We start from the raw sequence: 16,789 nt of genomic DNA, 5'->3' as shown, positions 1-16,789 counted from the left end.
GTCCTAAGGCTGTGGTCTGGGTCCCTACCTGGATACTCCTGCTCCTGGCTCCTCCCATCATCTTCATTTCCTCTTACCTGTCCTTCACCTTCCCCTCGTCCACCTCCAGAGCCCCCTCCTGCCCCATATGGACTCTTTACTGGGCCAGCTGTGGGTTATGTTCTGCTTGCTTAAATTCAGATTATTTCTAGAGCCCTCCTATCTTAATCCCCTCGCCGAAGTGTAGGAGTGGAGTAAATCAGACAAATAAGTAGGAGCTATATTGTTTAGTGATTTGTAGACAAGTAGATTTTAAACTAAATTTGGTAATGAATTGGCAGGGAATGCAATGTTTTCAGTCGGGGAATAACATGATCAAACTTTTTACATCCCTATGCAGAGACTAGCTTCTGCATTTTGGACGACTTGTAACCAAGAGATTTGGGCCTTTGATATGCCAAAATAATAGGAGTAGCAATAATCCAGCCAGACATTATAAAGTCATGGATAGTAGCTCCTAGAGAACTTCCAGAGAGAAATGACTTTGTGTTCTTTTCCTGTTTGCCTGCCTGTGTTTTCTTGTTAATTTAATCGCTTTTTAATTAGTCACCCACACCTGTTCTACATTTCATTTGCATTCTAGTAATCTCATGTGTATTGGATTTATTATTAAAGACTGTTGTCTTCTCCTGTGTCATGCGCTTTATCCTACACAACACCATTACATTTATCACCATCGTCTTTTATTTTATATTGGTCTTGCTGAGTTTCAAATACTTATCAGAAAATTAATGAAGGACCTTGTACTTGTACACTTGTAAATGAAGAAGATGGTCATGTTAGTCAACCCTTGTTTGAGATTTGTTTACAAAGGTTTACACATGTTCCCAAGTTCAGTGTGAATTAACGATTTCTTGGTGTTTGTACAATAAATTTATCCTGCAATGTGATATAACCAATACAGACATTTCAACCATTATTCACAAATATTTCTGTAGCAATTAATTGTGAACCATAATTGTGTATTTACTTTGCTTTTTATTGCTAAGTATGCAATTTGTTGTGCAGTTTGCACTACTGACCACAATTAGGACCAACCTATTAACTGAAGTATCAAGGTTATTAGACTGTAATTGGGGAAAGTGTCTCTGTCTATCTCTTTCATGCTCTAAAGGTGATGAGGTGCTTGTGCAAGTGTCTCACCTCTTGCTGAGCATCTTAATGAGCTTGCAGAATAAATGTGTAATATGCCTTGAGTGCAGGAAAAACCTGTAATGTCAGTTATCTTTACACTGGTCCTCTGAAACCCATTGCCCATAGACCATTGATATCATAGTCTTAACAGAGATGCTCATGCCCACCCAACCTTACAGCCACACAGATTGTGTGAAGCACATTGCATGCTCAGCACTTCATGAACCGCATGAAAATAGTTAATTAATTGACTTTGATTGCAGGCCAGGACTTAACCCCCTAATGTTTTTATAAAAGCCTTAGTTTTTCTTACCATCTTGTGTTTTACAACATTCTCATGCCAGGTCATGTTTGCCACAAATAAAATAAAATGTCAAAACGTCTGACTGTTTGTAATGTTAACCTGTACTGCAAGTGGAAGCTCATTTAAATTGTTATTAAATGTGGTACAATCTGAAATTAAAGAGTCAAGATGTTTTTCTAATACACACTTACCAACAGTACGACTGTCTAACCGGTTGAGAGCACCTTGGAAGGCCTTGGCTCTGAATCCACCATGATTTTTACTCCGTGGGCGTGTTGGGTCACATCCCTGTGATAGAATCATGGTGTCTTTGCTTCCTTGAAGACTGTGGAGGAAATAATCTTCTTTTTTTAGTTTTAACAACAAACAAACCTTGTAGTTGACATTGCCTTTTAAGGACGAAATCAAGTTTCTTCACACATTCTGCATCTATCATGGCCTCCACGTACCCACACATTGTTTGAACAAAGACATCTGCATGTTCCACACCCAGTGACAAAAAACACAAACCTTTCAGTTAATCAAGATGATTTATAGCTGCACTTTGGCTTTTGGGATCTGTGTAGAATAATTATTATTTGGATGTAAATGCTACACTCCTCATATGAATTAGATTTCATTATAATCATGTTTTTAATGGTTTTCAGTAGCTAACTCCTTACAACCATTTTATAATATATGGCCATGGAAAATTCATAAATATCAGGTTATTCAGAAGTGCTATTAGTTGAAAGTGCAGCATTAACCTGCTGAAGCTGCACTCTGTACATGCCCTCAACACAAGAAGTGTGAAACACCCCTCACTGTTACTTTCACAGCTCTCAGCTTATCTGTTTCTCAATAGTGCAAGCATCCTGCACAATTAACACACATTATGAATACGTACTTAATATACATGAGAGTGGTTACAAACTGTACATCTGTATTAACTGAGTGACAATAGAAAGATATGGCACATACACAGGTTGTCTGTAGCTTCCTTAAAACACTGATTGAAATTATAAATGATCCTCCGCTCAAAGAATTTCAGTACTGATTATTCTTTATGTATTCTTGTCCTTCAGGTCCCTTTGTGTGAATCTACCATGGACCCTGTGTTCTGTCTGATCCTGGTCCTGGGAATGGCTGTAAGGATGGCCCATGCGTGCCCCAAGTACTGTGTGTGCCAGAACCTCTCGGAGTCACTGGGGACCCTGTGCCCAGCCAAAGGCCTGCTCTCCGTGCCACATGATATAGATCGCAGCACTGTGGAGCTCCGGTTGGGGGGAAACTACATCCTTCGAATCACAAAACAGGACTTTGCCAACATGACAGACTTGGTGGACCTTACACTCTCCCGCAACACGATAAGCTACATACAGCCCTTTTCCTTCAGGGACCTGGAGACACTCCGTTCTCTCCATATGGATAACAACCGTTTAGTGGAGTTGGGCCCTAACGACCTGCGAGGGCTGGTCAACCTGCAGCATCTCATTCTCAATAACAACCAACTGGGTCGTATCTCCGAGAAGGCGTTTGAAGACCTTGCCGCTTTGCTTGAGGATTTGGACTTGTCCTACAACAACCTTCAGGCTCTGCCCTGGCATTCAGTCCGGCAGATGATCAACCTGCACCAGCTGAGTCTGGACCACAATTTGTTGGATTACATTCCCGAGGGGACCTTTGTGGATCTGGAGAGGCTGGCCCGCTTGGACCTGACCTCCAATCGGCTCCTGAAGCTTCCGCCGGATCCTATCTTTGCCAGGGCACAGGATTCTGAGGTGAGGACCACGCCGTTCGCCCCTCAGCTCTCACTCAGCATAGGTGGAAACCCACTTCACTGCAACTGCGAATTGCTTTGGTTCCGGCGTCTGGAGCGAGACGATGATCTGGAGACTTGTGCCTCACCTCCTGGCCTAAAGGGCCGCTACTTCTGGAATGTTCGGGAGGACGAGTTTCTGTGTGAGCAGCCTCTGATTACTCAGCACACCCACCGCATGCTGGTTCTGGAGGGGCAGACCGCCAGTCTACGGTGTGAAGCCATCGGAGATCCCACCCCAACCATACACTGGGTGACCCCTGATAATCAACTGCTCGGGAACTCCTCTCGCACTGTGGTGTACCGCAACGGGACCCTGGAGATCCTGATCACCACTTCAAAGGACTACGGGACATTCACTTGCATTGCAGCCAACCTTGCTGGCGAATCAACTGCTTCAGTGGAGCTGTCAATTATTCAGCTACCCCACATAAGCAATGGCACAAGCCAGGCATCGCATCCCAAGTCCCGACTGTCAGACATTACCGGTAGCTCCAGGACCAGTAAAAGTGCTCCCAAGAACCAGCCAGATAAAGCAGTGTCTGTGTCTGAAGTGACTGCTGTGTCTGCCCTGGTCAGTTGGTCCGTCAGCAAGACCGCTCCCAAAGTGAAATTGTACCAACTACAGTACAACTGCTCAGATGATGAAGTCCTAATCTACAGGTACGAAGCAGAGTGGATTCTTTCACATCTTCAAGCAGAGTGAAAAGTCCATTTTCATGAGCTATGACAGAATTACTAATTCCAGATAAAGATGTGCCACAATTAAGCAAACTGTGGGAATCCAAGAGTTTTTTGGTTTGATCAACTTTAGGTAGTATTGGGTGTGTGTTTTGTCTTGGGGGGGGGGGTGGATCTTTCAGACTGTCAGTTGTATCAAGTGTTTTGTTATTTAAACAGCAAGCAGGTGCCCTGAAAGTTTTAGGGGATTCTGAGACTCCATGGGTAGATAGTATGTCAATCCTCTGCTCGTTGATGAGGTTGTAGTATACTATAGCAGCTGCTACAGTGTAGTGTTAGAAAGGGAAAACAGACTGAAGGAAAATGTCAGTTAAGCCATTCACCCATTAATATTTGAAGAAACTGCTCATTGGCAGTAATTTGTTGTGGCGTCTTTATCAGAGTTGTGCCAGTGTGAGAGATAAATTATTGATTGCTTTCTTCATAATGGTTCAGTGAGCTGCTCTGGGAAATGTTTTGAACAGCATAATGAGTAAATAAGCTCTTACTGTGGCAGAGAATACACTGTCATAACCAGCTGCAACATGATAAGATTTCTAGGACAAGCAATATTTCTAACATCGCTCCAAGTAAAAATGCAGTGCGTCACAACAAAATCACAGCCTGGCAGAACAGTAAGGCTGAGATCTCTCTGTTAGCAAGCTCTCTCACCCTCTTAAGAGCATGAAACTAAGAGCACACACCTTGTGTTTTGATGATTTTTGTGATGCTTCTCCAGATGGCATCTTTTATAAGGTTTTCTTTGTGGAAGGATTTGTCAGAATTGGACGTTAGAATACATGAAGCATGGGATTTTGGTCCAGTAAGTTTTTGGTGTGGGCCAAGCTACTGGTGTGATGCTTTCTGTAAAAAAGCGGTTTCGCTTGTATGACTTGTGCCTGCTTCAGACTAATTTTCAGTGACCTCTCTTCAACAAACATCTGCTCACCAATTTCATATTCAAAGCACAAGCCTTTACCAATAATCACATTAGCTAATTCCTTGCATGTAAATATGCTACAGATAAACGTCTGTTTCATCACGTCTAGCTGTGTCATTACAGCACTGTCACCATTACATACAACTGCATAAATATCCATTGTTAAGTCATATGGATAGTCCTGTATTTGGTTCCTGTGTCTGAATGCAGGCTATATGCATACATAATATTATAAGTCAATTATGTTTACACCGGCCCTAATAAATGTATAATAAAAGTGTTTGTTCACATTTGGCACCTGGTGATTCGAAGCATTACCAAGCAACATTAACCCTTTAGAACCTAAAGCTAAAATTGGCCGTTTTCACTCATTTTGTTTTTTTGATTATAAAATTAGAACATAATGTGGTATCACATGGTGTCATTTTTTTCAGAAAATTATAGGCTTTCAGGAAATTACAGTTATTGTACATTATTTTGTGTAATGAGTTAGTAAATAGAATTTAAATAGACAAAACATTTAAAACGGGAAGAAATTGTACTGGTTTTTATTTAGAAAAAATCTGAAAACTCATGATCGAAAGAATCTAATGCCTCAATCTTGAAAAAGGAACTATAATACATATATACAAGTCTTTTTGAGACACTGGATTGCACAGTTTTCACTCAGGAGCCATTTGTTGTACTCCAGTCCTCCAGGCGTTTTTGGATCCTTCAATCCAGTCATTTAAATGTGGTGCTCTCTGAAGCAGTTCCTGTCTAACTGCAAGCATAGTCCCACATCACATTCCTTGCACTTCCATGGGGTGCTCCTTTTGCATCATATACAACTCTGTGAAAGGTCTTGAGTATCACTCACAGGAACAGGCAGATGATCGCATCTCTCTCTCAGCCGGCCATCCAGGGGAACATCTGTGAGCGGAGCAGCTAGCAGCTCCTGAAAGTTTTGCCGTGTCATGAGCTTATCATGGTGGATGGCACACATCTCTTTGTGTAAAATGAAGCTGTTGGTCACTGCAATGTCCAGGAAGTGCTGGAAAATGGTCACATATGACTTGTTTTATGGGGCACCGATAAATAGATACTTATCTGGAGTAAGCCAAACTGGAAAAAAAAAAAGCAGCATGTATTACAAACTCACTATATATGTACATAAAAATACTTTTCATTATGAAGCAATCTATTAGTAAGAGAAAATTTGTACAAATAATATATAAATATATAATAATATAATAAATAAATAACTATAATAATAATACAATAAAATAATAAAAATAAAGCCTGCAGTTACTTACATTTGCATACACACAATCACACACACATACATGCACCTACACACACACACACACACACGCAAATATACAGATATAGACAAATGCATGCATGCACAAAGTCACGCAAGCACGTACACACACACATTTGCATACACATCATAGGCTGTATAAGATACACACATGCACACAGATACACACAAACAGATATACACACACACACATACACACAGATATACACATGCACACATTAGCAGTAGCACACACAAACACACATAAACATATGCACACATGCATGCACTTACACAAACATACATATAACGTTACACATACACGCACACATTCGCATACACACACACGCACATTTACTTACTTACTTACACACACACACACACAGAGAGAGAGATATGTCCATGCACTTACACACACAATGATGTATGCATACACACACACCCATACACATAACGCTAACGTTACATGAGCAAATATGAACGCATGCATGCATGCACATACGCACTTACACGTGTGTGCAACGCACATATAAGTGTGTGAAACAGTGTTTTTTCGAACAGAAACACGGAGTCTGACTATTTTATTAATTTCTCATCGATTCATCAGAAAGAAACAAATAAATAAGCTTCACTTACCAATCCACGACTGGATCAAAACCAGTACACCTCCTCAACGTCTGAATACAGACTCCGGGTCCGATGAATCATGTTCAGCCTCTTCCCAGGTGTAATCAGAGATCAAATCAATCGCCTCCTCTTGTGTAAAACCTTTTTTCGCCATGTTTTTGTTTGTTTTTGTTTATATTTCACCCTCTCAAACTTTCAAACCTGCTGCGCTCCGTATCTCCCGCTTCTACTCCACCCTTCCCCCTCTCCCCGAAAGCCGCTGTGATTTGCTGCTGGAAAGCATGCAGTTACCGTATTAAGCTGTATATTGTCTTAAAGCGCAATATTTCTTCTATCAGACGCAATTAGATTTTTTTTCATAGTGCAAACGGTTGCTGAGTTATGAAAACATTAATACCGCATGGTAAATTGTGTCGGCGCCGACACGTTCGGTTTTAAAGGGTTAAGAAACTTCCTTAAAATACACTTTAAAACTCAGTATCTAGCTGATTTCATTGCTAGAATTGTTTCTATCAATTCACTTACCTTTGCAAAATTTGACACAGTTACAGCTTAACTGAACATTATATACCTTTAAAAAAAAATTCTATATGTTCAAGTAAAGTTTTTCCTCTGTTGATTTGACTCTTTTCTCCAATGTAATGTTATTGTTCTAGTCCAGAGGTTCCCAAACTTTTTTTCCTGCGCACCCCCTTCTATGTCCTAACCGGGTTGGCGCACCCCCCATCCCCACTTTAAAAAAAACACAACAAAGCTTTCTTTTATCGCTATATAGAGAGTCATGTTTAATAATGCGCAAATAACCAGAACACGCATGACAATAAAAACATCAACAAAGTTTCAATATAATGCAACAAAGCTACGCACAAGCTTCCACTTTTAAGAGGACGAGTGACAGACACAGACTCAGTAACAGAAAGCACGGTTATTTTCAGCCGCGTAAAAGAAACATTGCAGCAATAGGCTAGGCCAATTAAATGGCCAGCATCATCTCAACCCGCGGCCCGTCACCAATTCAAATGCGGCCCACCATGCTGAACACAATTAATTTTTTTTCTTCAGTTTTACAATTAATTTTTTTTACATTACTTACTGTAATGTAAGTACTGTACTGTAAACTTACTGTACTTAAGAAATATAAGCTATAGCCTAATGTTTTTTATGTTAAATTAGTTTGTGTTTCATATATTATTTTCAGGCATGAGCAGACCTACTCACATAACATTACGCATTTAACGAACACATACAAGCGCCCACTTTTGCCTAATTCAATTCAAATAGTCATCAACAGCCATTAGTTCGGTAAAATTGAGCATCAGAATGGACAAATTTGTTTTTAAGGGAGAAAAAAAAAGAAATGTGGAAAATGCCAGCGAATGAACACATAGAAAAAAGTATAGTCGCAGTATCAGTAGTGAAGGAGAAGTGCTGGATTTTCGGTTTGCCTCGCAACTTACTTGAAGTTCAGGCAAATGGAAACACCATATATTACGTAGCAATCATCCTTAATTGAAGAAATGTGGCAAAACATCTCTGGAGAGAACCTCATATTATTAAATTCGAAAGTGCTTTCCATATTTGGATCAACATAGGCTACATTTGTGAACACACATTTTCTTGCAATGTCGCGTCAAGTCATGCTCCCGTGCGCGTCTTACAGACTGCATCTTAAGCCTATGTTAAACTTTCCGCGTCTGCGGGGAGACCGTTATGGCCCGCTAGGTAGGCGTGACGTAAACATCGTCATGGTGCGGAGGCTCTGAGAGGACAAACGTGTGCGCATGGTCACTAGGCTTCAAAAGCACAATTGCACATGTGGAGGCAGTGTGAAGAAGCCCATTGCTACTCGAACCTGTGCAATCCGTCAATAAAAGAATATAAAGAAAGCCAGACGTGCAATAATTCTGGGCAATTGTTTGTTAACATGTTTGCTGCAGAGCGGACCATCAGCGTGCGCATTCGGAAGAATAAATTGAAGTCCGCGTCTGCACTGGCCGTGTCCGCGTCCGGATTGCTCATGCGGAGAGTATAACACAGGCACATCTTTTCGAGACGAATTTCACAAAATTTTTCAGCTCCCGACAGCATCAGGTGTTTTATTTATATGGGGAGTACAATTATTTATTTATTTAAATTAATGCAATCGATTAGATATCATAATATTTATGCTATAATATTATAAATCAGGTTGGTTTGTATTGGTGAAGTAATATGTAAATGATATGCGTGCGGCCCGCAACTTGCACTTGGACCATAGTGCGGCCCGGTGGAAAAAAAGGTTGAGAACTACTATAACACAACGGTTATGGAAATTAGAACGACAGTGCATTGAATTCAATTGCAATGAAGTTACAAATGATCCACATCATTAAAGAGAATAAGCTCCGAAATAGATAAAATAAATAAAAAACGAGTATCAATCTGAAACTTTTCAAGTGCGACAATAAAATTAGCCTACACACAATTCACAACATAATTAAGTTGCAAAGAGCATTTAGGCTCAAACATAAAATAAAATAAAAGAAGATGCATCTGTAACTTTTCGAGTGCAGCGCAGAAGTCGCTCAGCCTGCAGCGAGAAAGAGATTTCCTCAAGATTTTTTCTTCGCTCATTTTCTTTCTCTATTCTCTTCGTCTCTGTTGCCTCCAAATCCTCACTCTCTCTTGGCCCCTCTCCTCCTGACTAACAACTTTATCATAAGATGTCCGACTTGACAGTTTCCCTGATTTCAGCCATTTAAGCATATTTATAATATATATTATGGAATGAATGAAACGAGTTGGCGCGCATATAGCCTGGCCTGCAGTACATCAAAGAAGAACAGTGCATAGAAGACAGCATCTGTCTTCTACGTTTCCATCAAAAACTAATAAATTATAGTTTTTTTATTTAAAATAAAAGCGATTACAAAGAAAATGTTTACTGTTCATGTTTTTTATTGTATGGAAAAATCCCACTTAAAAAAACAGACCGCCATTACATTTTTCCTCTCGCGCACCCCCTGGTGGCAGCTCGTGTACCCCTGGGGGTGTGCGCACCACACTTTGGGAATCCCTGTTCTAGTCTTGTATTAACACAGCTATCTAAACACAAACTGTCAACAAATCAAACAGTTCAACTTTACTGCAAAATGAAGCACTGTAAATATATATATTTATTTATTAATTTTTTTTATCAAATGTAAAGCTTTTTTAAAAACCTGCACAAATAAAATTAATTCCAGATATATACAGTTCAGTTACAGGTTTTCACACAAGCAAAAAGCATTTTTAAGGAAAGGGATAAGTTAAAAGGAATCAATTATTACTAATAAATTATTAATTTAATAACATATAAATATCTTAATGTCTCACTTGTTTAGATTTTTAAAATGCATTAGTTTCTTGTCGATCCACTGGTTGACATTTAAATTTACAAGTATTTTTTCAATGATCTGCACAAAAACAGCAGAAGGGCTTACTGAACATGCAAATTCATCCTCTGCCAGCAGGTGGCACTTTTGGAGTGGCAGAATATAGCAGTTATATAGCCTATGACTCTGATTTTTTTTTTTTTCTTAAAGAAAGATTTAATTGTTCCATTAATCTATAATGCAATGCTTGTCTTACGTTCTCCAAATTTAAGACCTACCTGAATCATAAATAAGACTTTGTTGAATCATTTAAGACTTTTGTGACCTTAAATTTGAAACTAAATTTAAGACGTTGGTGGGATTGAAGTGCATGCTGTCAGGAGAGTTCTGAACCATTAGCTAAATCTGCACATTCTGCTAAATCTCAACATCTGTTTCCCAGCTTCTCTAAAGGAGAGGCCATGATTTCTTACATGGTCAATTTGGGTAACTCGGATTTCATTTGTAATTTGTCTTTACCTTCTACATCTCCTTCCACCCTGCTGTCCACTTCCTCTCTATCCATGTCTTCTTAGTTTCTATACCAATCCCCTCCACTCCACTTCTGTCTTCTCCCTCTCCTCTCTTCTTTTCTAACATCCTCCTCTCTGCTCATCTCTTTTTACCTGTGCCACTCTTCTTCTGAAGAGAATGGATTCAAAATGAACTGAAGTTTAGATGATAATGAACAAAAACATATTTCTGATTCAAGATGAGCACACGTGGAAGATCCAACTTCAGAAGCATCTTTCACACCACTTCTGGCCACAGTACATCTTGAGGTCTGGGCATGTGCCTCACTGGAACTGAACACACCACATGAAAGGTTTGGTGTCGGTTGCTTGCAGAGTGCCGCACATTCAACAGACTGCTGACTCTGAGTAGAGCTTCCAGTGTGAGAATGACAACACTAAAGCATGACTTAGCACGGAGAGCACTAAACAGATGGAACGCAATAGTGAAAGTGAAAGTGAAGTGACATTCAGCCAAGTATGGTGACCCATACTCAGAATTTGTGCTCTGCATTTAACCCATCCAAAATGCACACACACAGAGCAGTGAACACACACACACACACACTGTGAGCACACACCCGGAGCAGTGGGCATCATTTATGCTGCGGCGCCCGGGGAGCAGTTGGGGGTTCGATGTCTTGCTCAAGGGCACCTAAGTCGTGGTATTGAGGGTGGAGAGAGAACTGTACATGCACTCCCCCCACCCACAATTCCTGCCGGCCCGGGACTCGAACTCACAACCCTTCGATTGGGAGTCCGACTCTCTAACCATTAGGCCACGACTTCCCCTTAGCAATAGAATAATGGCCCAATAATTCTGAATAAAATATGCATTCTGCTAAAATATTTATTGTTGGACATTAAATGTGACACATGTAAAATTGTAATACTACATATAAGTTATTTTTTATCATAGCAGTAACTGTAAAAACTCCTAAACTTACTTAATGCATCTGAAGAGCCTCATTAGCTTGATAACTAAATGTGCCTGCTAAGTTAACTAACATAAGTCCACAGATACAAGCACGTTCTACTTCAGAGAGATATTTCTTGGGAATTGTAGTGTTTATCAAATATTCATTCAGTAATTTCTATGCGGCTCGGTCTAAAGGTCATCTGACCACATTTTGGACAAACTGGACAAAATTTATAGGAGTAGTGAAAAAAATATTCTCTGATTAAGTGTTCAAATGATATTAGCAAAAAATAGCTATTTTTGGTATCTTATGATCCATAGGTGGAAGAAGAAAAAGAAGAACATACAGTACATACAGTACAAAGGCAACAGATGCTATTGTCCCATCAGGGCTTGGCCCCTAAATATACTGAAAGAGTTTTCAATATACTGCATTATTTGCATGGACCATGTATGGCTTTATATCAATACATATACAAGCTATATAGCAGTGAAGAAAATGTTTAATGTAATAGTAAAAGAAGAACTAATGTGAAGAAATATTCAATATATGAAAAGCAGCAATTCCTTTTGAATTATTTAGTATATTGTAATAGATTATCAATATATCATTCTGTATATTTTCAAGAAGTTATGTTGATCAGTCATATATAAGGCAATATATTTTCTTTGCATAAGGGTAGACGTCTGAAACATGACTAAAACGGTAAAATCTAAATATAAAATACAGTTAGCAAAAATAAAAGTTGAAAGCATGATGAAAAAATAAAATTTCAATGCTGCACGTGCCCCTCGATCATCCCCAAGATACAAAACTTTTGTGATAGTTTTGTGATATATTATTTATTAAACTGAACAAATATATAGTCTATAATATATATATATATATATATATATATATATATATATATATATATATCCATAAACTCTTCATGACAGCTGAAGAGCTTGTACCGTGATCCTTTCGCCAGCGACCCACAGATCTAACGTGTGCAGAAGTAAACACTTACCACACTCTAGACGTTCTTGCAGTGTTTTTACTTTCCTGCACTATGGTTTAAGATCGTTTCTTTATTAATATATGTGTGTGATACTGGGTAGGCCATCTGTTCGTGGCAGCAGCACAGATGGGAAGAAAAAATAAAGCCAATTGCTGTTAGCTGTCAGCTCAGCAAGGAAGAACTTAAGTGTAGTTCACGTAAAAATCAGAGCCGTCCAGTCATGGTTAGTGCACGGGTAAGCAACACTTTAGGACATTTGACTACTAGAATAAAATCTTGTCCAGTTTGTACTGTAGCTTTTTCTCTGAAATAGTTGATACCAGGATAGTAAGAAAGACCAAAAAATAAAATCATTCAGACAGTTAAAATAAAAGTTCAACAGAATCAGATCAGATAATGCTGAAGAAATTAGCAATAACAAAGACATACTTTATGCTTAGACTTTTAATGTCTGTGTGTCCAGAAGTAATAAATGCAGTAACTTATAGCAGAATACACAGCACTGATTGTGGATGTCAAAATGTTTGTTTGTTTTTAATGATCTTTAATATATGTCATGCCTCTAATATTGGCAAATCCAGTAACTAGCTCTTTCCTAGAAACATTTGTTGTATTAAGCCACTACCAGCTACCATCAGACCGACTGGACTGGATCTCACTCAGACATTGCCATCTCTGTTTGCAGTAAACATCAGATGGCAGCAGTTTATGGGGAAAGGACAAAAATAATGCATTTGGACTTTTGACGACACATTGTACACATCCCAAGTGTGAACACATGGTTGAAATCTTATTTGACACTTAAGGCACATTTGTTAAATCTGATATAAATTGGATTTATGGCCATTTTGTTTTGTAAAAATGTGTTGTTGTTGTTTTTTTTGTTTTTTACTTTTCAAGATTTCAAGTAGTTTTTGGTAATTTAATAAGACACCTACAATAAGTGCACAGTGCACTGTAGCATCTGCTCATCTGAATTTTCATCTGAATTTGTATTTGATCTTATCACATTTAATAAAAAGACATTTTAAGTTTAATTATAACGCTGCTTGTCCACCATTATCCAAAGAACGAATTATACAAGGAGCAAAGAACAATTACATTATCAAGGAATATCGCTGAATTCAGTCTAATTTGAGTGTAAGCACTCTAAAAAAATGATATGAACAGTGAAGTTGTCTGCAGCATATGATGAATTCTGTGAAAGCTTCTTGAGATATTTTAGTGACAAAATTACTAACCTAAGACCTGGTGTCTGCCCCAAACTAACTTTAACCATCTCTCCAATCATGTCATCTTTCTCTGCATTTTAGGATGCTTTTGAACCCATCAATCTCCAGGAATTGAAGGGGGTGATTGACAATCTTAAACCCTCATTCTGTTCTAGTGATATCATTCACCCCAAATTTTTAAAATTAATTATTGATTTGATTGGGCCAGGTTTGCTGTCTCTTATTAATAAGTGTCTCCAAACTGGCTCTGCTCCTGCTGACCTTAAAGTTGCTAGTCACTCCCCTTCTCAAGAAGCCTTCACTGGACCCCAATGTTCTAAAAAATTTTGTCCAATTTCTGTTTTGCCTTTCATTTAAAAAGTTTTAGAGAAAATTGTGCTGAATCAACTTCAACACTTTTGACTAGTAATTCTATTTATGAGGTTTTTCAATCTGGCTTTAAGTCTGCTGACAACACTGATTCCTCCCTTTTGAGGGTGTTAAATGATATTTACCTCTCTACTGATTCCTGGGACTCTGTAGTTCTTATTCTTTTAGATTCATCGGCTGCTTTTGATACCATAGACCACTCCTTATTATTATCTAGATTAGAGTCTTGGGTAGGTCTAAAAGCAAACGCTCTGAAATGGTTTCAGTCATACCTATCTGACAGAAAGTTTTTAGTGAAGCTGGGAAATTTTTCCTCTTCCCCTGCTCCTCTTACTTGTGGTGTTCCACAAGGCTCTATCCTAACTTATTCTCTATTCTCTCTGTACATGCTCTGTACAAAAGCACAAATTTGGTTTGCATATAATGCTGTCTTCATGTGTATGTTAATCTATAAGAGTTTGGGCTGTTTAATAGGTTATTAGGATTTTGTAATAAATCCCCCACCATGGCCCCGCCATGCAACATCAAGTCACGTCCCCCAGATAAGTCAAGTCTGCTTTATTGTCAATTCTTCCACATGTACAGTACATACATACAGAGAATAGAAATATAAGATATAAAAAATGTGTGTATATATATTAAACTGCTATATATGAAATATAAAATGCAACTATACAAATAAGGGCATGTAAAAAAAACAAAACAAAAAAAAAACAATAAAGCTGCACAATGCACATGTGCAAACCAGTAAAGTAAACAAACAGTGCAGACAAAATGATTGTAGTGCAAAAGAGCTTATTTATACTGATTTAAAGTGACAAAAAGCTCAGAGAGCAGTAATTTATTTAAATTGACTGGAGAGGTAGGTGAATGAGGTAGTGAGCAGACCAGTGCTGCACAAAGTGTCTGGTGCAGGTCACAGTTTGTCAAAAGAGTGGGGACAAGGTTTAATTAAGGAGACATGCAAAATGGGGCTCTAGGAACAGAGTTGAAAAGTACTTCAGTCTGAAACATGGCAGAAACAATGGTCTATAAAAGGTATAAACTAATTGTAAAGTAGTCTGCAGTGAATAATGCTAATAACTGAACTCTCACAGTATTGATATTGATTCAGTTGATGTGAACTGTGTGTGATGTATAATATAATGTGTTTGATCAGTTTGTCATTGTGTGTTTGCAGGATGATTCCTCCCTCCAGTAAAGCCTTCCATGTCACCAACCTGGTATCTGGGACTCTGTATGACCTGTGTGTGCTGGCCGTCTGGGACGACTCGGCCACCACACTCACTGCCACTAATGTGATTGGCTGTGTGCAGTTCTACACCAGGGACCTGTACCCACTGTGCCAGTCTCTGCACGGGCAGCTGTTGGGCGGCACCATGATCCTGGTGGTGGGTGGCGTGATCGTGGCCACGCTGCTGATGTTTATCGTCCTCCTGATGGTGCGCTACAAGGCGGGTGACGGTGGAGGGGGCGGAGAAACCCCTGTCAGCAAGCTGAGCAATGTCAGTGAGACATACTCTCAGACCAATGGAGGGAGGCCGGGGCAGAACGGAGTGCCTCTGCTGGCACCCAAGCCCAAAGCCAGCATGCAGGATGAAGTGGTCGAATTCAAGTGTGGTTCGCTACAGAGCAGCATGTCCTCTTCCTCCTCCTCTTCCTCCTCAGGTTCAGCAGATCCCACGTCCTACAGCCCCAACAGTGCCCTCGCCAACATTTGGAGGTCCGCACCTCCTAAGCCACGCACTAACCTAGACCAGCTTCTAGGGGCCTTCACATCACTGGAGCTTCGGGGCCAAACCAAGGAGCCGTGTGCGTCTGTAAGCTCGGCGAGCACGGCTGCTGCTTCGGCCCCAGCGGGCCCTACTGACAAGGAGCCTCTGTTGGGCCGGATGCTGGACTCACGGCTTAGCAAGCTGCTCATGTTGCCTCTGGACTCCAAACCCAAGAGGAGCCACTCGTTTGACATGGGTGACTTCACGGTGTCCACGGCACAGCAGCTGTGTTCATACCCGCGCAGGATCAGCAGCATCTGGACTAAACGCAGCCTGTCGGTGAACGGCATGCTGCTGCAGTGTGACGAGGAAGGGGACAGCTGCGGGAGCAAAGGCACCACTGAGAGCTCCGAGTGGGTTAAAGAGAGTACTGTATAGGGCCGAAACGTACAGAAAAAGAGACAATATAACTCTTCCTGCATGACTCTGAATATGTATTTTTATTTTTTTTATTGTCGTTATTCACCTTGCCATATCCAGAACAGATGCAGCATTCAGGGGGTGAATTCATGAAATGGTGGCACTCTAGATGCAGTTTTTCAGCACAAAACTCCTTCCGATGACCCTTGGTTTTCAGTATGAACAAGCACATTGTAGCTTGCACCTTATTCACACAATTTGCCTGCTGCAATTAAGTCCAAAGTATACTTTTTTTTTTCACATACACCAGGGTCCGCTTACAAATTTAGTTACCGCAATAGTATGTGCATACTGTACGCACACCATCCGATTTTTTTTAGCAAAT

General features: G+C 39.8%; 1 protein-coding gene across 1 annotated transcript in view; it reads left to right on the top strand.

Annotated features, from left to right (window-relative positions):
• Window positions 1-16,562, top strand: part of LOC132092823 (leucine-rich repeat and fibronectin type-III domain-containing protein 2-like) — a 117,446-nt gene extending 100,884 nt beyond the window's left edge. The window contains exons 3-4 of the mRNA XM_059499254.1: window positions 2,542-3,938; window positions 15,450-16,562. Coding sequence (XP_059355237.1) covers window positions 2,563-3,938; window positions 15,450-16,422 — 2,349 coding nt within the window. The 5' untranslated portion in view covers window positions 2,542-2,562 and the 3' untranslated portion in view covers window positions 16,423-16,562. The remainder of the gene's footprint in view (window positions 1-2,541; window positions 3,939-15,449) is intronic.
• The last annotated feature ends 227 nt before the right edge of the window (window positions 16,563-16,789 follow it).

Source organism: Carassius carassius, chromosome 18 (assembly GCF_963082965.1).
Source record: "Carassius carassius chromosome 18, fCarCar2.1, whole genome shotgun sequence".
In the NCBI taxonomy this organism is placed as follows: Eukaryota; Metazoa; Chordata; class Actinopteri; order Cypriniformes; family Cyprinidae; genus Carassius; species Carassius carassius.
The sequence above is the reverse complement of the archived record's forward strand: the minus strand, read 5'-3'. Positions and strand labels throughout refer to the sequence as shown.